This window comes from Lycorma delicatula, chromosome 8 (genome assembly GCF_047948215.1).
Source record: "Lycorma delicatula isolate Av1 chromosome 8, ASM4794821v1, whole genome shotgun sequence".
In the NCBI taxonomy this organism is placed as follows: domain Eukaryota; kingdom Metazoa; phylum Arthropoda; class Insecta; order Hemiptera; family Fulgoridae; genus Lycorma; species Lycorma delicatula.
Genome location: NC_134462.1, coordinates 62,014,528 through 62,036,831, shown reverse-complemented (window position 1 = coordinate 62,036,831; position 22,304 = coordinate 62,014,528). Strand labels below are relative to the sequence as shown.

The following is a 22,304-nucleotide window of genomic DNA, read 5'->3' as shown; positions in this document are numbered from 1 at the left end:
GAGTGAATCAGACTTGATACAGTACAACCATATCACTATTAACTATCAGAATGACTGCAGAACAACTGAATTTGAACCATAAAATTCATAAAATTTTGACAAACGAATTGAACATGAAAAAAGTTTGTGCAAAATTGGTCCCAAAAAACCTCACTATTGAACAGAAAAACAACAGGGTGGAAGTGTGCCTTGATCTTTTAGGGCTAATTGAAACTGATCCTGATTTTCTAAAAAAAATGTTATTAAAATTTATAAGGGTCTTAGGATTATTTATTGTTTGTAATTCTGGTAATCCAGTAAGTTTTGGGGCGTGATGGTATATATGCATATAATTTTCAGTTATAACTTAATTTATCATAATATAATATTGGTTTACATTTTAGAAATTAAATCTTCTACAATTTTTAAATATTTGTTTCTTGGGTCTTTATTTTAAAATCATTTTCTTCAATGTAATTATTCATAAGTTCTTTGTGCTATTTTTATACATATAATTGGTGTATCAGTCTTGTCTGATTTTAATATTAGATCATTATCATTAAGCTTATTTTTTGATAACTTTATTTTAGTTTGATAACATCAAACTTTGTCATCATTTGTTTATTATTTATATATTATTTTTTTGTAGGTATGGCCAATTACATTATTATTTGATTCTAATCTAAAATATCCATTCTTTCAAAATTATAATGCACCAATTGATTTTTTTAATTACACTCATTACTATCATTTAAATTAAATTTGAAAGCATTTGAAATTAATTTTTCTTTATTATAAAAAAATGTACTAGTAAAGCTTAAAAATTGTTATTTGATTCTGTGATATTATCAGAATTAAATAACTATTATTAACTACATATATACTACTATTATTTATTATTCTGGTTTTGATAACTATTATAATTAATAGGTTATATACTATATATATGTATATGTGTTTGTGTATATAAAAGTTTAATAAGGTTGATAGTACTGTTCTAAAAAATATTTTAGTAAATTCCCATCATTAATAAAACAAATTTCTATTATTAAATTGCTATCTACTAGTTTTATCTGTGAATAATATGACATATTATAATTTTACTTAAATATATGAGTTATCATTCAAATTTCTATTTTCATAAAATTTAAATAGTTAATTTTGGTACTTACGTATTAATGCCACCGCAGCTACAGCTTTATTTAAAAACAAAGTAGTCAATTGGATTTCGGTGGAAAATGGGCTGATGTAGAGTTTAACATAGATTAAGAACAGTCTATTTATTAATTTTTTTAATAAATGGTTATTTATATTTATTTATTTTATAAATATAATTTAACCAAACTTAACTAACCTACGCTCGCTCCACTCGCTAACCTTGACTAATTAACAGGAGTGTTTTGATTATTTAAATAATAAATAATTGCAATAATTACTGAATTTATTAAATAAATACTCAAAAAATTACGGTGTTAATTAGTCAAGGTTAGCGAGCGTAGGTTAGGTTTGGTTAAATTATTTATAAAATAAATAAATATAAATAACCATTTATTAAAATTAATAAAGAGACTGTTCATTTTCCACCGAAATCCGATTGACTACTTTGTTTTTAAATAAAGCTGTAGCTGCAGTGGCGTTAATATGTAAGTACCTTAATTTTTTTAAGGTAAAATAAAAAAATAAATTTTAAGAAAATGATTAAAAACTTTATTTATAAAAATTTACACTTCATGATTCTAATACATTTTGGTGTTTCAATTGGATATGCCTAGTAAGTGTATTATTTACAGTGAATGCTTGTCCACAGTGATTGCATACATATGGTTTGACTCCTGTGTGAGTTCTCATATGTACTTTTAAACCGTGGTGAAATTTTTTACCGCAGACAGAACAGGATTTTTTTTTAACTAAACCTGAGTGAATTTTTCTATGGATTTGTAAATTGTGTAAATCAAAAAAGGCTTTACTACAATCAGTACATTTATACGGACGTTCACCAGAATGTTTATTCATATGATCTTCTAAAGTCTTTTTACGACGAAATCCCTCCCCACACAGAGTACATCTTAAAAGTTTATTAATATCATGTATTTTAGCATGCTGATTTAAATTTCCTACACTTTTATAACGTTTTCCACATATTTTACATTCAAATGGTTTATCCTGAGAATGTGATCTCATATGAGGTTTTAAATCTTTAACGTTCACAAAAGCTTTACCGCAGATATTACATTCTGTACTGGGTTTTGCTCCGTGATTTGTTACTTCATGTTTTTTTAAATGCGTTTTAGAATAAAATATTTCTGAACATAAATTACACCCAATTTCTTCTTTCTTACATATTTGTAAATGCGCTTTTAAATTAGCTTCTTTAACAAACTTTGATCCGCATATTTCACAAACACACGGTTGTTCTTTCGTATGAGATCTTTTATGAAGTTCTAATGATGTTTTTTCCATAAAACCTTTACCGCATTCATTACAACTGATTTTAAACTGCCCTAAATGTTTTTTCAAATGATCATCTAACCGATGTTCTTGACTGTACGTTTTACCACATTTTTCACACTGATATCTATTATCACCATTATGTAATAGTTTTATATGTTTCTCTAGAGTGTTTTTTAAATTATAACCTTTACCACAATATTCACAATAAAAGCTAAAACATTTAGTGTGCAACTGCATATGTTTCTTATAACTTTTAACACTAGATAACATTTTACTACAAACACTGCACCGTTTCCCTTCCTCTTCATAATTTTCACTCTCTTCTTTGCTAACTTTGACACCATTCTCTAAATTTTCATCTATTTCCTCATCCTCCTCCTCCTCATCATCATCACCACTTTTCTCATATCTTTCTTCTTCTGATTCCTCAACTTCCTCCATTTCATTATTTTCAACACATTCCTAAAAAAAAGAAAATATTTACCAATTAAAAACAACAGAAATAGGAAGTTGTTATAAATGAAATGGACAGGACTATATCCGAATAACATCTCTTTTAAACATTAATAGTAATAAAATATAGTAAAGTCTTAACATTCTCAGTTATAATAAAATTGTTATAGTGCCTGCAACAACCATAGGGGTTTGATGTTTTCAGTAGTGCAATTGAATTTGGATCATATAATACAGGTGATTCATATGTCACTTTCTGAGTTCATTTTACTATCAAAAATAATAAAAAAAGTTCATGTAAAGATGTGTCGGCAAGTGCTCCATTAGCGGTATGACTGATGAAAGATTTCTCTCCGATTTCTAGGCAAAGAGTGAACTAAAACATACTGAAATTCTAGGGACCCAAATTAAGGATAAACATATGGCTTCTGACCCGAAAAGTTGAATAAAATAGGTTCCAGGACAATCTCTCCAGTTGTTTTCATAAGATTGGATAAAACAGAAAAAATTGTTTCTAAAAACACGTTTTTTATGCTTGTAATACAAAAGGTTTATTAAATGACTAATAAATGCGTAAAATTTATTATCAAAGCTTGTAGAGAATTTAATTCTGAGAAAATTGATGTAAAATAGCCTAATAAAAAACAAATACAACTTCAAAAAATTTGATTTTTATTATTAACACCATATGAAAAAGAAAGGATTAAAATTAAACATGTTCAAAGCATGTTTTTGCTTTCTTGGGCAAAAGCAAATAATAGTATTATATTAAAGATAAAGATCATTTTTCTTTTATTATACAAATATTAATAGAATAGAAAAACCAGTATAAAGTAATTCAGGCAATAAAGTTTTATGTACCTTTAAAGAATTCACTATCAAACTGAAAGTTTGAGAAATTATGTTTTCATAAGTTGGTAACAGAGATCAGCTGGCCAACAATGGATTTTATGTCATGTCATCAGTGCATTGTATGTTGTGCATTACTGCTGTAAATTTTTGCCGTACAGTATAGTTAAAATGTGTATGTTTTTGTTTTAATTGGTTTCAAACTACAGCAATGCCTTAGTTATTTACAATTAAGGAATACGGCCTGACATGGTATTTATCTTACAGGTGTATGATGGAAATACAACTGCTGCAAAATATCAAAGCTGTTTTCCTAATGAGTTCAAAATACTAAAACAAGTGGAATATTCCATAAACTAGGAGAAATTGGTACACTTCCCAACATTAGTACTCTTTCTTTTTCCTGTTTAGCCTCCGGTAACTACCGTTTAGATAATACTTCAGAGGATGAATGAGGATGATATGTATGAGAGTGAATGAAGTGTAGTCTTATACATTCTCAGTTCGACCATACCTGAGATGTGTGGTTAATTGAAACCCAACCACCAAAGAACACCGGTATCCACGATCTAGTATTCAAGTCCATGTAAAAATAGCTGGCTTTACTAGGACTTGAATGCTGTAACTCTTGACTTCCAAATCAGCTGATTTGGGAAGACGCGTTAACCACTAGACCAACCCGGTGGGTTAGCATTAGTACTCACCGTGACCATTCTGCACATCATACTGATATTGATGAAACCATTATTCAGGCTACTCAGTGTAGTCCAGGTGTTAATACATGACACCTTTCCACAGTTCGGAGTTTCCCAGTCTATGGTGTGGAAGACACTTCATAACAACATGTTGTATCCTTACCATAATTAATGAGTACAAATTGTTCAACCAAGAGATCCTGCTCTTCGTTTGCAATATTTCAACTAGTTGAATATAAACCGCTGGATTCACATTATTTAATGCCGAGGCTCAATTTACTCAGGACAACATCAATGAACACACTTGGACAGTAGTCAATCCACACACAAAAACATAGTAGAATGTAATTTCTAACACCGATTTAGCATAAATGTGGTGTGATCTAGTTTACGATCAGCCAATTGGAACATTCATTCTTCCGGGATGTCTAAAATCCAACATTTACTTAGAATTCCTTAAGGAACAACTGCTACTGCTATTTGAAGATGTTCCACTTGCATCAAGATACTGCATGTCCTTCAACATGATAGTATGCCTCCCCACTTCTCATGTGCCTTATCAGCATACTTAAACAAGCAATTTTCTGAGTGATAAATTGGCTGCGATAGACCTCACTCTTGGCTATCAAGATCATCTAATCTAACACAGTTAGCTTTTTACGTGTGGGGCTGGATGAAAAGTATTGTATATAAGAGTAAAGTTCACACCTGCGAAGAATTGGTTGCTCATATTACAGGTGCTGCCATACAAATTAAGGAAAGTCCTGTGATAAGCAACACTAGTAATCCAAAAGCATGCAGCCAAATGTATTGAAGTAGGACAGATTTTTGAAAATCTACTGTAAATTTTATTAAATGTATCAATTACAGTTTTATTTTTTAGCATAAAAGTTTCATACAGTAAATGTTAGTAATAGAAAATATTTTACTTCAATTTATTTTTATTAGGCTATTTTACACCAATCTCCTCAGAATTAAATTCTGTACAAGCTTTGATAATAAATTTTACTTATTTGTCATTTAACAAAAGTTTTTGCATTACAAATGTAAAAAAAAAAGGCTGACACCACAGCTGTAGAACTTTCCCATTATGCGGCTAAGCCATGTTCTGGGAAGCCACGTGATGGGAAAGTCCTACAACTGTGGGTTGTTTCTGATGTACGGCTTACACGCATTACTTAATTTAAAATATTAATCATTTTATTTAAATTTAATATTTTTTAGCTTGCTTAATTCAATGATTCTACCTAGAGTGTGCACGCATACCGTATTTAATTTATGTGGGTGTGGAAGTATTAACAGCGGCAGTTGGCACTAACTAAACTAATGTAATTTCACAACTTACATAGAATAAATTTTGCTTATATGGTTGGCAAACTGGTGTAGCCACGAGTCTTAACGTACCAGAAACCGAGTCAACCAGGCAATCAAGTTGACAGCCAGCCAGACCATGTTACCTTTTTACACTTTAAATACTATTCATTTATTTAATTCTATTGTTCACCTTCGATGTCACTACACAGCAGACAACTAGACAGCATTTTTTGGGGTGGGGGTCCGATTTTGCAAAAAATTTTTTTTGCCTTAATTATATCTTAGGTAAAATCTTGATACTGAGGGTGACCTTCTTTACAGCCTCACACCCTTGACCTTTTAAGTTAAAAATTTAGTGGCATCAATGCTCCATACATAGAACTAATCTGAGGAAGTTTGATCAAAATCGGTCCAGTAGTTCTGCAGATATAATAAGGTGATTTAGAGACCAACACTGAACACACACATACAAATGAACATTAACATCTGGAAAATTTCCATCCAGTTTTTTGGATTCCTTAAAGGGCCGTATAAGGGTGCAGTATAACACAGACGGCCGTCTGTGTTATACTGCACCTGTAGGTATTCGTACCCGATGTTTACAGCACCTTATAAATATTGATGCATTTTCTATTTTTCCAATTTATCCATATTTGTATCCTCTGGAGAATCAATCTTATAAATTTTATGTTTGACCTCACGATATACAATAAAGAATCAACTCCACCTATTTTCTTTCAGCAAATGTCTCACCATATTATCTCCAAGACAAACCCACACGCAGTAGTGTACACAGATGGATTGAAATAGCACGATACCATTTGATGTGCATTTATTGTTAATGACTGAACCTATGTGTTTGGTCTACCCGTATTATGAGTATCTTTACTGAACTATATGCTACAAATAAGGCTTTGAATATCATTAACCCTAAGTACCGTCATATCCTTATTTGTAGCAACTCATGAAGTGCTCCCCAAGACTTAAAAAATGTTTATTCCAGACATCCTATTATCACCAAAATCTACAATTCAATCAGAGTTGAACTATCACAACACATAAATGAGTTTCTGCTGGATCCCTAGTCATGTGGGGATTCCTGGTAATGAATGTACAGATTCCGCTGCTAAAAACACGTGTAGTCAACTATCCTCCACTACCTGTATTACTAGATACGACTTTATTAACTATGTAAAACTAACACTTTGAACAAGGTGGCAAGATGTGTGGATTGCCACAGTAGATAACAAATTTTGACATGTCAAAGATACTGTGTTTCAATGAGACTCCCACAGGAAAATTTGCTGAAAGGAAGTGGTCCTGTCGATTGCAAACATACGATAGCTACTCATGGGTACCTGATGTCAGCAGAAAATGTACCAATATGTGTACGATACAAGTGACGCTTGACTGTGTTCCACATCCTCATATGTTATGTAGCCTTGTGTCATAAATTTAAATTCCCCAGGAATTTTCATCAAATCCTGGGCAATAATAAAGAAGTTTTGGACCGGGTGTTTTCATTTCTCTGAAGTGTTAGTATTTTAATAGTGTTAAATTGTTTTTTACAGTAGTTGCATATTTTTGTGTTTAATATTCTAGTTTAAGTTTTTTATTTTGTATGTTTTTAATACATTAGTTTAAGTTATAATTTTGTTTTTAAATTTCTACTTTGTTTTTATTTTGTTTTAATTTTTGTTATTATTTATTAGATTTTATTTTTATATTGCATGTTTTTGTTTTACAGGCAATGGTAACACAAAAACTTTTTTCACCCCCTCCCCCCACAAATAAAGTGTTTTAGATAACAGATCTCTTTTACATAGAATATTTTGAAAGCTACAGATGATATGGTTCTGAGGCCTGTTTTATTCAATTTGTTTTCATAAACTATAAGGAGCAATCAAACTTACTCCTTAATTTGGGTTCTAGAATTTCAGTTTTATTTCACTCTGCCCAGGAATCAGGGCAAAAGTTTTTGCTAGCTATAACTAGCTAACGAAGCATTTCCGAACCCATGTTTATATGAACTTTTTTCAACATTTTTGCTAGTAGAATGAGATCAGAAAGCACCAGTAAAACTATGAGGATCACTCTATTTGTGAGCCTGTTTAAAAAAAAAATTATTCTTGTCATCTTGATTATGCTTTTTGCATGTACTTTAAAGATGAAGATGAGATGTATATATTAGATATTAAATCAGAGATAAGCTGATCCAGATGGTTACATGATCTTATATCAATTTCAGCCAGCTGGTGTATTTGGTTATGACTTAATACAAATGTATTCTGACTAATAAATGTTCCACCAGCATTTCTACATTACATATTGGTTTAATATATTTGTGATAAGTAATAAGTTTCTAAGTAATGAACATTGCAGTGTACTTTATGTTCACTTAATTTTTTCTAAATCTGAATACAATACTGAATGTAAAGATTAGTATAATCAGAAGATTTTAATTTATATTCACCTAGCAGAATCTGATTACTATTATTAAGTAAGCATGTGTGCTTATAATCATTTGTTTTATTTAATTTTGATTGCACTTATTTTTCTCCTTTTTCAGCTTTTTCTGTTTAACAAAGGTGTTTTTATCCCTTTATTCTAATGAAGGATTAAAATTATTTTAGTAAAGTTAGATTTAAAAAATCTTACTTTTTAAGTTAATACAAAATAACTTAAAAAACTATTTAGTGATCACAGATTTTTACTGATAAGGATAAAACGCATCCTGTAATATCCAGTTTATTATAATTCCTGTAATATTACCTACGTTTCCCAGGTTAAGTTGATTAAATCGACACCTGCTGGGTGATCCCTATACATCTGGTGCCGAATGTAACTGCCAGTTATATCAGTCCTAATTTTTTTTTGTCCTCAATCATTTGACTGGTTTGATGTAGCTCTCCAAGATTCCCTATCTAATGCCAGTTGTTTCATTTTGGTATACCCTCTACATCCTACATCCCTAACAATTTCTTTTACATATTCCAAACGTTGCCTGCCTGCATAATTTTTCCCTTCTACCTATCCCTCCAGTATTAGCCTACTATTCCAGAGGAAGCCTTAATATGTGGCCTTTAAGTCTGTATCTTCTTTTAACTATATTTTTCCAAATGCTTCTTTCTTCATCAATTTGCCGCAACACCCCTTCATTTGTCATTTTATTAATCATCTAATTTTTAACATTCTCCTGTAGCATCACATTTCAAAAGCTTCAAATATTTTCTTCTCAGGTACTCTGACTGTACAAATTTCACTTCCATATAAAGCTATGCACCAAAAAACATACTTTCAAAAATGTTTTCCTGACATTTAAATTAATTTTTGATGTAAAAAAATTATATTTCTGGCTGAAGGCTATTTTGCCTGTGCTATTCAGAATTTTATGTCACTCCTGCTTCGTCCATCTTTAGTAATTCTACTTCCCAAATAACAAAATTCTTCTACCTCCATAATCTTTTCCCTTCCTATTTTTATATTCAGTGGACCACCTACATTATTTCTACTAAATTTCATTACTTCATTTTGTACTTGTTTATTTTCATGGGGTAGTTCTTGTGTAGGACTTCATTCATACCATTCATTGTTCCTTCTAAATCTTTTTTACTCTCAGCTAGAATTACTATATCATCAGCAAATCGTAGCATCTTTATCTTTTCACCTTGTAGTGTTACTCCAGATTTAAATTGTTCTTTAACATTATTAACAACTAGTTCTATGTAAAGATTAAAAAGTAACAGGGATAGGGAACATCCTTGTCAGACTCACTTTTTTATTACGGCTTCTTTCTTATGTTCTTCAATTATTACTGCTGCTGTTTGGTTTCTGTAAATGTTAGCAATTGTTCTTCTACCTCTGTACTTGAACCCTAACTTTTTTAAAATGCTGAACATTTTATTCCAGTCTATGTTATCGAATGCCTTTTCTAGGTCTATAAATGCCAAGTTTTTCTTTACTCATCCTTGAACATTAAAATTGCTTCCCTTGTCCCTATACTTTTTCTGAAACCAAATTGGACTTCTCCTAACACTTCTTATACTCTCTTCTCAATTCTTCTGTACAATTCTAGTTAAGATTTTTTATGCATGACTAGTTAAGCTAATTGTTCTGTATTCTTCACATTTATCTGCTCCTGCTTTCTTTGGTATCATGACTATAACACTCTATTTGAAGTTTGACAGAACTTCCCATTTTTCGTAAATATTACACATCAGTTCGTATAATCTATCTATTGCTTCCTCACATGCACTGCACAGTAATTCTGCAGGTATTTCATCTATTCCAGGAACCTTTCTGCCATCCAAATCTTTAAATACTCTCTTAAATTCAGATCTCAGTACTGTTTCTCCCCTTTCATCCTCTTCGACTTCTTCTTTAACACCATTTTCTAATTCACTTCCACCCATCTAACAACCTTTTCTTTCGTACTATAAATCGGTGTACAATTTATTAATATTGTGTTAATATTTAACACATTATTAGATTTTAATTTACGTACCATAAAATTTCCCTTAACTTTCCTGTATGCTCCGTCTATTTTACCAATTATCATTTCTCTTTCCACTTCTGAATACTTTTCTTTAATCCACTCTTCTTTTGCTAGTTTGCACTTCCTGTTTATAGTATTTCTTAGCTGTCGATAGTTCCTTTTACCTACTTCATCAATAGTATTATTATATTTTCTACATTTATCCATCAGCTGCAGTATATCCTCTGATATCTGAGGTTTTCTACCAATTCTCTTTGTTCGCCTAAGTTCGCTTCTGTTGATTTCCTTTTTAGCATTCTCTCACTCTTCTTCTACATTTTCTACCTTATCTTTTTTACTCAGACCTCATGCGATGTTCTCCTCAAAAACTTTCTTTACTTCCTTTTCCTCAAGCTTCTCTAAATTCCACCTATTCATCTAACACCTTTTCTTCAAGTTTTTAAACCCCAATCTAATTTCATTATCACTAAATTATGGTCGCTATCAATGTCTGTTCCAGGGTAAGCTTTGCAGTCGTCGAGTTCATTCCAAAATCTTTGCGTAATCAAGATATAATCTGAGAGCTTGCAGTATCACCTGGCTTTTTTCATGTGTACATTCTTCTATGATTTTTAAACTGGGTGTTGGCAATTACTAAATTATACTTTGTGCAAAACTATATAAGTTGGTCCCCTCTTCCATTCATTTTGCCCAGCTCGTATTCACCCACTATATTTCCTTCCTTGCCTTTTCCAATGCTTGCATTCCAATCTCCAACTATTGTTAATTTTCATCCCCTTTTATGTGTTTAATTGCTTCGTCAATTTCTTCATATACACACTCTACCTCACCATCATGGGCACTTGTATCCATATAGACATTAACAATCGTTGACTTAGGTTTTTATTTTACTCTTATTACAATGATTCTATTGCTATTCATTTAAAAATATTTTTCTCTCTTCCTTATCTTCTTGTTCATTATGAAACCTACTCCTGCCTCCCCTTTATTTGAAACTGAGTTAATTATACTAAAATCACCTGACCAAGTCATTTTCCTCTTTCCACCGAACCTCGCTAATTCCTACTACATCTACAATTAATCTATCCATTTCCCTCTTTAAATTTTCTAACCTACCAACCTTTTTTAGACTTCCAACATTTAACGCTCCGACTCATAGAATGTTATTTTTTAATTTTCTGGTGATCCCTTCTTAGTAGTCCCCACCTGGAAATCCGAACAGGGGACTAGTTTACCTCTGGAATATTTTACCAAGGAAGGCGCCTCCATCTTTGTTACATGAAAATGCAGTCTTACATTTTCTTGGAAAAGGAGCAGCTGTAGTTTTCCATTGTTTTCAGCTGCGCAGTACTCAGAAGATTGAGTGATGTTGATATGGCCATTTAAGTCCTCCTGACTTACTCCCTTAACAACTACTAAAAGAGCTGTTGCCCTCTTTCAGGAATCATTCCTTAGTCTGGCTCTCAACAGATACCTCAACAGATACAGATATATTGCACCTTCGGTCCAGCTACTCTGTATCACTGAGCACTCAAGCCTCCACACCATCTGCAAGATCTCATGATTCATAGAGGGAGCAGTCCTAATACATTTCTTGATCGATACATTTGTTAATTGTATACATGTTTGCTCTGGGATAAGTAGAAGCATTTATCCCGATTTAACTGATTCTGCTTGTCTGTTGTGTTATGTATGGTAATTTTATATTTGTGATATTATTTCAGTTTATTCATTGTTTTTAAAAACTATTATTTTGGATTTTGTTGTGTAGTAATATGTTTACAAGAACTTAATTTGGATGCAAATTAAAAATAAGAAAAAATCAATATACGACAGGGTAATCAACAATGATATATCTTTATTCCTCTAAGACCTGTTTATTTTTTTTATGGTAATTTAAAATTTTCATTGTGTTTTTTATAACTTCGTCAATCCTGTAATGGGTTTCTGGGCTGAAGTATTTTTGAAAATTAATTCATATCATAGCATTTATATTCTGTAATCTTTTTTGCCAAACTATGGGCAACATAACATCTTTGATTATACTAAAACTGAATTATTAGCAACACTCAATTTAGATGATAGCAGTAGAAGGAATAATTGAGGAAAATTACAGTGGGTAGCCGGGCTTGGACTGATCGCAGTCCAGTCTGTTAACATCGATACACTTTTCTATTTCTAAGTAGATAAGTTACATTCTTTGATGAAGGTAGACTGAGTGATGGACTACTTATTTAAAGTAAATAAAAGCAGATTAAATTGCAATAAAGCCATTAAAATCTTTTAAAACAGTTGTGGTAGATTTGCAACTTTGGCCCTTATAAGTAAGCTATCATTGCACATGAATAAATATGATAACTTTTTATATCCTTTAATAATTTGCACATACTCTATTCACAGGATTCAAAATGAGACAAAATGATTTAATAAAATAAGTAAAAAAATAAGTTACTTAATAGTAAATTATAATTCAAACTATTCTACTTCAATAAATATTAAATAAATGAGATAAATCTGGAATTAATATCTAGATCATCAACATAATTGTGAATAGTGCCATAGTAATAATTCAGTTAATTTAGAATAATCCTCTGCCAGAGCCAAATAGACCTGATTAAAAAAAAAAACAAAAAATAATAAAAAATATATATTTTCCACACACACACACACACACACACACACACACCCATTTTATTTTACTCAAATGATAAACTGACCTTCTGAGATTTAATTGATGTTTCTGCATCTTCTGTGAAACTAGAATGAATTTCAGTCGATTTTTCAATGGATGGAATTATTTCTTTATCAATTATCTTTGCTTTTCCATTTTCTATTTCTAAAATAGGTGTTGCAGGTAAAAAGTACTGAACAGTTTTAGAAAAATTTTCACTTAGTGTTTGTTTAACTGATGTTAGTTTTACTTCTAGTACTTCAACTGTTTCAATTAAATTTAAACAACGACGACACATGAAGCTATTATGTAATTTTAAAAAATGTTGGAGATCAGTTGGAAGTATTTGTATTAATTTTGATGCGACTGGAGTTTTTGATGCTGATGTCAGTGGGAAGGAATCATTCATATGAATGAAATGAGTTGCTGGAGTTTGTGTGGACGATTTAACATTGCAAACTAAACATCGCAATTCAACTGGTTCTTCTGACATGAAAGTTTTCTTCATTTCATCTATTGAAATCTGTAACAAAATATATATGTGATGCAGGATGATAAATTGACAACTTTATGCTTATAAATTCAACACCCATTTTTAAAAATAAATATGTTCATAGAAATCTCTAGTTGTACAGAATGATGTTACACAGAACATTAATCAGTAAGAAAATTTAAAACCATAAAGCATATTGGATAAAAAATGAAATTACTATTTCATTTGTTCAATGAAAATTTTTATTTGTGCAGCATTAAGTTAAAATACCAGACACAACCAAGTATTCAATTGAAAAAAGACTTGTTGATAGTGTTCGGGTGCATAAGCGTACAAACACAAATGAAACTATGAAAACATAGGAGGAAATTTGTTCAGCATTTTGGTAAAGCTCCATCAATAGCAACTCTCCAAATGTGGAAAAAACTTTTCCACCTACTCAGTCCTCAATTTTAAACAATCTGGACATCCTTCCAGTAGACTAAATAACTATGATATTATTGATCTCTTAAGTCATCAAAAGGTCTTCAAAACTAAATGCTTTCCATACAATACTTCAGAAAATACTGAAAAATGATTTTGGGTTTAAACTCTTTAAACCTGCTCATTCTAGTGAGCTTTCTGACCAGGATTTGGCTTTAAGAGAAACTTATAAGAAAGCTCTTCTAAGGGATTTTCATAGAAAACCAGTCAAATCATAGAAACCAGTTTTCTTCTATAACAAGTATGCCATTCATCCTAGTCCAGGAAAGTGTATTTTCAGTGTAAAGAAATCCCCATTTTTATGAGAAATTCACAGACCACTCATTCCCTCAGTACAGTAATGATGTGGGCATTGATATCTGGAATCTATTTGACAGGACTATACTTTTCGAAGAAAGTGTTAACAGCATTTCCTAATTAACATGTTTGAAAATTATTTTACTCTTCAATTTCAACTTGAATGGTATGAAATTAACTACCACATAAGATTGATATAGTGCTCCAACTTACTGTACTATAAGGAATGAGCATAAAGGTTTTTTAGATGAGCATTTTGAAGGACAGTGGATTGATTGGGGCTCCGAAATTCAGTGGCTGCCTAAATGTTCAGACAGACTTAACCTGTGACCTGTGTGTTTTGGGGCTTAATTAAAGGAAAAATTCCCCGTTTGTGATAAGGAATATTGATAAGCAGAAAACATTTGCTGTTTTTACGACTTTCATCCTTTAATGTGGAAAAGAATATCTCTAAATTCATGTGGGAGCTGTTAAAACTGTGGGCAATGGCGGTGAAAATACAATTGTAATTTTTATGTTTAAAAATATTAAATGAGTTAATGAAAAGAAATTTATGTTTTCTTCTTTATATGGAAAGGACTTTATGGCCATGGTTTTCATTATATTAACCATAAAAACTAGTGAATCATCATTAATTGACCTGAAACTACTTCACATCCTATAAATCAAGTCTAAAAAATAAGAAACTGTACTTTGCAAACTTATTTCATTAATCTAGTTTGACTTAATAACCCAGTTTTAACTTTGTAACTATTATTACCATATTATGTTGTTTCTAATATTTTAATGGTCTCAGAGTTACTGAAACATTATACATTATACAGATATATATATATATATATATATAATATATTAAAACATTAAAATAATCTGGTAACATATTTCTTTATGTCTAATGACAAGTTTCAGGAACAAGTTCTAGTCATCAAGTATAATTATATTAGTTTACTGGGAAAATAAACTAATAACTCCCAATAAACTAATTTCAGGTGAGTTCCACCCGCCTGAAAAAAAAAGTATGATTAATTAGTTAGTCCTTTATTTAGATTGTGTTGGAACAAAGTAATAAAATTTGCATACCATATAAAAAAAAGACTGGAAGTTTTCAGTATTTTCATTTAATTTGTGCAAGTTTGTTATTTTATATTATACTCCTTTGCTTCAATTTCATTACCACAACTTGCAAGAAAGTACTAGACCCTCATCTGATGATTGAAATGTTCCTTAAAACTAAACACTAAAAAAGACATTGCAAGTTGAATGTAAATCCAACTTTCAAATTCTTAAGCTGTAAATTATATTTAAAATATGTATTTTGTTTACATATTATTCTGCTACTGATAGTTTAATAAGTAATATTTTTATATTGTATTTATTTATCTGTAACCCAATTCCACATTTCTTTCTACTAAGGTCGTGGTATTTTTATTCTCCTGTGAACATTTTTTAATTTGTGAATTTTTCAAGAAAAAGAAAATGTCAGATATGTTTATTTTAAAGTACAAAGTCCAATTACAGCTGCTGATGGGAGAAGAAATTTATAGCATGTAAAATCTGTCTTAACTGGAAATCCAACAAGTATCTTCCAGATGAAAGGCAGAAATGCAATCATTGTGCCACAGAGGTTAACAGTGATAAAGCCTCTGCCTACATAATACTATATGTACGGAAACACAATTTCTTTTGATTTGTTTACCTTCACAGTGTCATCTGTGAATAATTATTTTCATAGAACAATGAAGAGGTTTCCACATAGTTAAAATAATGACAGTATAAGTATGAATAAAGATTGGTTTTTTAAAAAACATCTTTTATTAAAAAATAAATGTACTTTCTAATTAAATGGAGGCCATTCTAACAAAGCACACTGCGACTGTTTGGTTGAGAATATAAATAAAGACCTATGCTGTGTGTATGTGTTTGAGTTATTTATATAATAAATAAATATAATTATAATCTAACCAAATGTTTTGAGTTTTTTTTTTTAAAACATCATTCTTCCTTCTGAAAACAAGTGGCCTTCGTTTAATCAGAAAGTAGCAAATAAATATTTTGATTAAGGATGAAAGTTTCCTACAACAGAGAAATTAATATACTGGGAATGAAACTTGCCATGAAAACAGCAGAGCATGGTTTAAGAGAAACTATTTGGAAAAGAAACTAAAGCCAAAGATAAAGGAAAGCCATAAACCCTAAGATAAAGCCTTGATTATAACAGAAATTCTATATACATCCATTTGATAGGTACTAACATAATCATTATATAAATATTAAAAATATTTATTAATTTAGCTGTAATGAAATAGTAAAACTTACAACACTATCAATTTCTTCAGTTTCATCAGATTCTTCTACTATTATGTTACTTTCATCGGAACAACTTGAAGTTTCATCATTTATCTCTATAATAGTTTCTTTTGAAACATCAGTTAATTTCTGTTCCAGCCTATCATTGTGTATATTATTAGTATTTTCATTAGCGTAGGCTGAAGAATAATGTGTTTCATTATTATATTTTCTATTGCTATTTTTTAAATTATGATTACAATTTTGTGATGTGATATCAACTTGTTGATTAATTTTAAGGCTGTCATTAATACTATCTAATTGTAACGACTTTTCGTACATTGTCTTATCACTTCTATTATTACTATTGTTATTGGATGAATTTTGATGATGAAGTTGTGACTGACTAGTTGAAACATTCTTAATGTGATTAATTTGGTCACTGCATGGTAAAACTCTTGAATTAATAATAGATGGAGGCTGTTTATCTATACTTTGTTGCATTGCATAATTTTGTTGTAATTTACCACTTGCATTTGCAATGTTATCTGTTACCATGCAATAAGAACTAGTTGAGGTCGGTGGAGGTAATGAGTACAGATAATGGTCTGGTGAATCACTTAATGAACTAAATAATGTTGGGCTTGATATATAATTTGCTGCTGTCTGTAAGGGCTGTTTCCATTCTCTAGACATTGATTGATAACCAATATTATGTCCTTTTATATTTGATAAATCATTTACATCTGGAATTTTACTACTATTTAGGTCGTTTATGCTATTTCCATTTATGTGTTTATTGTTACTGTTGTTAGTATTGTTTAGAGACTGTTCAAAATATGAATCTGGTATTTGTAAGCAAATATCATTTTGCTTAAAATCTGTTTGTTCTATAACCGGCAGATTCATTTGTGAACAGTTTAAATTTTGATCATTATATTTACTACTATATTGCTGATTTGGTAAAGGTGGCAAGTTAAACCAGTTTTGTACTGAATCAATTACATTAACAGAAAGAGCTGGTGGTTTTGTTTGATAACTAACTGTATCTCGTCCTGATCTAAATGAATCTCCAGAAAGAGGTGAACATAAACCAATATTATCTACTCCACCTAATCTGTTTACACAACATGAATGAGATGGTGTTGAATGGGAACTGCAGTTTAAATTTTTGTCTGATAATAATGAATTATTGGGCATTCTACTTTCTGTTAACCATTGAAGACTAGCTTCAAAATTATTAATAGAATTAAACGTAGAACTACTGTAAAAACCATTGTAAACGGAACTATTACCCTGTCCGGAACTCGGTACGGTTGAAGTATTGGAAACGGATATGTGACCAATTCCTTGAACAAAATTACTCGATTGAGGAATGTTATTGTTGTGAATAGTTAACTCAGTACCTTGAGGTTTACTGTTTATTTGCCTTGACACTGGCACACTATTACTCATCGTAAACCTTTGATTTTCCAGTTGCATGACTTCTCTCGATGACAACATAATTAACCTATAAAGTAATGTAACCTAAAAATATGCAGTACGTCCAAAAATTGGAATTTGCAATTTTCACAACTACATCGGTACCTATTCACATAAAATAAGATTTTAATGTAACTAGGATAAAATATTTTAAAGAACGTAACGCCAGTATTTTAAACAAATCACAATAACCTATTGTAAGCTACCCAGTTTAGTATTACAATACGTCGATAAATTTAATAACAGAGTTTGATACGAAGAGCGCTCCTGATGGTGGATGCGTCTACCTACTAAGTGTTTTCTTCTCCTCTTGCTAAATATTACACTACTACTAGTAGTTACATTAGCACCTCTCTATTTTCCATAGTTATTTTTCCCCAGAATCTGTTATTTTTTGTGTATTATTTTCATCATGAATAAAAGTGTTATAGTTTAGAAATAAAATGAACCTCCTCATCTGATGGCGAATGTTCGCATGAAACGTTAATGCTTGTAATCCGAGAATTTTGAAGAGAACAACATTTAAATTAATAAAAACGAAATATAATATTTTCCTGTACTATTGTTTTAACTGAGAAAACGATTTGTAAGCAAAATTTATTTAGATCATTATTACTTATTTCATTTCTAGATAGATAAGCTTTGCGGTGTTCCATTTAATCAATGGGAAAGCTTGTAAAAATATAAAAAATTGTATTTTATTTTCGTTGTTTTTAAATTATAACTATTTTTCATACAATAAACGGTCATTATAGTCTTACATTTGATATAAGAATAATTATTACGATTTTACTCGACTGAGCAATGGCGCTGATGCTTGTCACACTGTCTATTGCGACGTTTAGTTATATTTGCCGTTATCAAACGACAGCGCAAGCGCAGACAAAGAACGTTTAGTAAATTATTATTCTAACCTCTATCCCATCTACGGAAAATTAAAAAGAGAACGTAGTATTTAAAAGTGTACATTTTGGCATCGGCCAGATAGAAAATTTTTGTATCGTATTTCCTTGGCCTACTAGGAATGTACCAATTAAAAGCACACTTTTAACAAAATTTTTCATGTAGAAACAAAACCTGTCTGGACAATGCTTGGCAATCTTTCATAAAATTCATAAAAATGTTTCTTATCGGCGCCAACCTGTTGTTTTTTTTCTTTTAATTCTTGTCAGTTTATCATCACTAGACAATAAATGCTGAATTTTGTCACAATCTACATCACAATATGGGTTGAAATAAATAATCTTTTCCATCATTTTAAAAATGTAAAATTACAATTAAAATAACACTAGAATTAACAGTCTATTAATTTGTGAATAAAATGCTTACATTGTATGCGACTTGTGAACACTTAAACTGATATCAGTAATAGCAAGAACAATAATGGAAGCAGGCAATGTGTTGATAACAACAGTTGTTACCTGGTGTCCAATGGATACCAAATGCGTCTCATTCTCCATGTCTAGAAAATTTATAGTATTAAGCTCTTGTCCAGCTGTTTATCATTAGATTCTAAGAAGGTAAACAAAGAAGGAATGAGATTTATGAACAGGAACGATAATAACTGATCAAGAAGGATCCGATGGCACCTGACAGGTGCCACGTGACCACTGCAGTATTAATGTGATGAATCTTGCTTATAATTAGGTTAGAATAAATTTTGTCTGATTACTGCTCAACATATGTTCAAAGTTGTGGGAATAAAATTTTATAAAGGTTTTTGTAAAAAAATTAAAGGTTTTTGGGGATAAAATTTTACAAAACCTTTGTAAAATCTAATCTAACAACCCTATTGTTGCCAGCGTTGTTGTACAATTCAGGATTGACTTATACTTAAGATTAGATTACTTAAGAACATAGATTTATAGAATTCTGATAGATATTTCTTCATTTAAACCCATATATTAAAATATCCCTTTATTTTGGAAAAGCATATGTCTAAGTGCATTCTGTCACAAACAAAGAACACATGTTCAGGAGTATTTTCCACTCCACAATATATACACTCAGGTGGATTTTATTTTGAACCTATTTAGGTGTGCCCCAAATACCCTGTGACCCGTGGAAATATGACACCCCCCACACCCCCTCCAGACCAGAGTTCAAGTCGGGGAATCAGACGCCTGGTCCACACTCCTTTAGTTGAGGCTTCCCAGGACACCTGGCATTCTTCCAGCATTGGTTTGACTGTTTCTTGGGAACCCCATCGTGAATTCTGCAAGTCTAATTAATTCTGAGGCATATCGGTGGCACACCGGCTATTACTCCTACCGCTGTCCCGGATACTGTTTGGTATGCCATAGCTGATGCGAATGTCAGTCATAGAGAAAAATTGGTAGAGCTCAACGATATATCATATGTTGGCAATGTAAAGAAGAAGAAAAATAATCGAAGGAAAGTAAAAGGAACATGATTCATGCTATTCTGGGCATCAACAAATCCAGATGAGACAACAAAGGTCGAACTCGAAAAACACTGAAAAACACTTTGTTACTGAGAAACCACAACTTAGAGTACCGATCAAACAATTTTATAATAATAATGAACAACATTCAAAGAATAAACCAGATCATTCAAATATCAATGACCATAATTATCTGTTGCAACAAGGTGACAAATTATCAAAATAGATGGCGTTAATTATTTCAAGAGAATATTCCTCAATGGAAGCATAAACATATACGGTATCTGAAAAGGAAAGACTCTTTATAACCCTTAAAAACCAACCATTTGACTTTACAAAGGACCTACGGATAGGACTGAAAACCGTCAATTCACAACAAAGAAAATCACGTGTACCAAAAACAAATTTTAACATTAATATAAATTTAAATGTGTTACTTTATTCACAAGGACAACAGAATCCTGATTATCAAAATAATAGTAAAAATACAAATGATAATAATATTGATAGTAATAGTAAACGTAATCATTATCAAGATGTAAGACCACAAACGAAGAACAGAGCTACATCAGATTCAATGCTGTACTATCACTACTGCAAACAAATTTTTTCATCCAATTTTGCTTCGTTATGGCGAGCAGAGGTCTAAGACCTGCATAAAGTCTGTTAACAATCTCAAGTGGTTTATTTAAATAATAATTCTTAATTGTAATTTCATTTGATTTATATTTTTTTTATATAATTGTTGACATACTCATAAATATTGTATTAATATTCATAATTTAATTTATTTATTTGTATTTCACACTTATATTATACATTATATTTATCTACATAACTTATTTGTAATTTCTAATAACGTTATTATTTGACGGTAACTTCATTTACATTATTAAAAAAAATAATCATTATATAATACATTCATTTACAATTATAGCATTATTATCATTTTCATATTATAATTGTAACATTTCATTATATTATAAAAAAATCATCATATGATTTTTGGCGGGCGGTATGTATAGACTTAGTTTTTTCCCTCATGTTATTTACATTTAAATTTGGATTTTAAAATTTAAAGATCTTCGGCTTCAGTCGAATTCACTCGGTTCCTGTCGGCATCATTGGGCACTTCACATTTAACACGGCTCCTTTCAGATGCACTCGGCTCCTGGCGATACAGCGGCTCATTATACAGTATATAAGCAACCTCCTCATTTCATTCACCATAATTGTGTACTGTTTATATTTTTTTAAGAAGACCAAGACAAAAAATATATATATAAGTATTTGACCCCTCTCTTAATCATCTATTAAAATTTTATTTTGATTTTCTATTTGTCTGATTAATTTAGAGCTTTTTATATAAGTGGCTTTATCCCCTCTGCAGAGTTCACAGCTGGACCGCATGAGATTTTTACTTACCATGACACAATGACGGCTACTCATCTTTCTCCTGCACGCCTGGCAAAAGTTCTGAAACGTTTCTAAATGATTCGGGATAGGTAAGCTTAAATAAATAAGACAAATATATTTTAGTTATAAACGTTTTATTTATTGTGTACAATACATACAATTCATTGACCCTATAACAATTTCAGAACATATCTTCCATAAATTTTTCCTTTATATAACAGTATTAATTTTAACACTGGTATTTGTTCCATCAGCTCTTCTATCAGTAAAGTGAGTCGCATAATGGTTAGACAACAAGCAGTTCGCTTAGCTTTAATGTCGGTTTATATGACTGTTTGGCGTTTAATAGCTGACAGATTTCTTTTGCGTTTGCCATCGTTATTAAGTCTAACAATCGTCGTTCTACACTTGCTAGCTAATGATGCCGGCGCGTAAACGATATTGCTTTTTAGGAGTGCGGGTATGTATTGCCAGCCAGCACCTAGCCGGTACGGCTTGGCAACCGCTACCGCCTCGATACTTCTTACCAGGCAGCA

At 31.0% G+C, this 22,304-nt stretch overlaps 1 protein-coding gene across 1 annotated transcript; it reads right to left on the bottom strand.

The window, feature by feature from the left end:
- Positions 1 to 1,670: 1,670 nt before the first annotated feature.
- Positions 1,671 to 18,144, bottom strand: LOC142329053 (uncharacterized). The gene is made up of 3 exons (XM_075373332.1): positions 16,497 to 18,144; positions 12,954 to 13,430; positions 1,671 to 2,892 (listed from the first exon to the last, which is right to left on the bottom strand). Exons 1-3 carry the CDS (start codon positions 17,967 to 17,969, stop codon positions 1,708 to 1,710), a joined length of 3,135 nt encoding a protein of 1,044 aa, XP_075229447.1. The 5' UTR covers positions 17,970 to 18,144; the 3' UTR covers positions 1,671 to 1,707.
- Positions 18,145 to 22,304: the final 4,160 nt, after the last annotated feature.

Coding starts and splice junctions, on each gene's coding strand:
- LOC142329053 (XM_075373332.1), bottom strand. CDS start 17,969: ATGTTGTCATCGAGAGAAGTCATGCAACTGGAAAATCAAAGGTTTACG. Junction 13,431..16,496: donor CTGAAGAAATTGATAGTGTT/GTAAGTTTTACT, acceptor ATTTTGTTACAG/ATTTCAATAGATGAAATGAA. Junction 2,893..12,953: donor CATCAATTAAATCTCAGAAG/GTCAGTTTATCA, acceptor TCTTTTTTTTAG/GAATGTGTTGAAAATAATGA.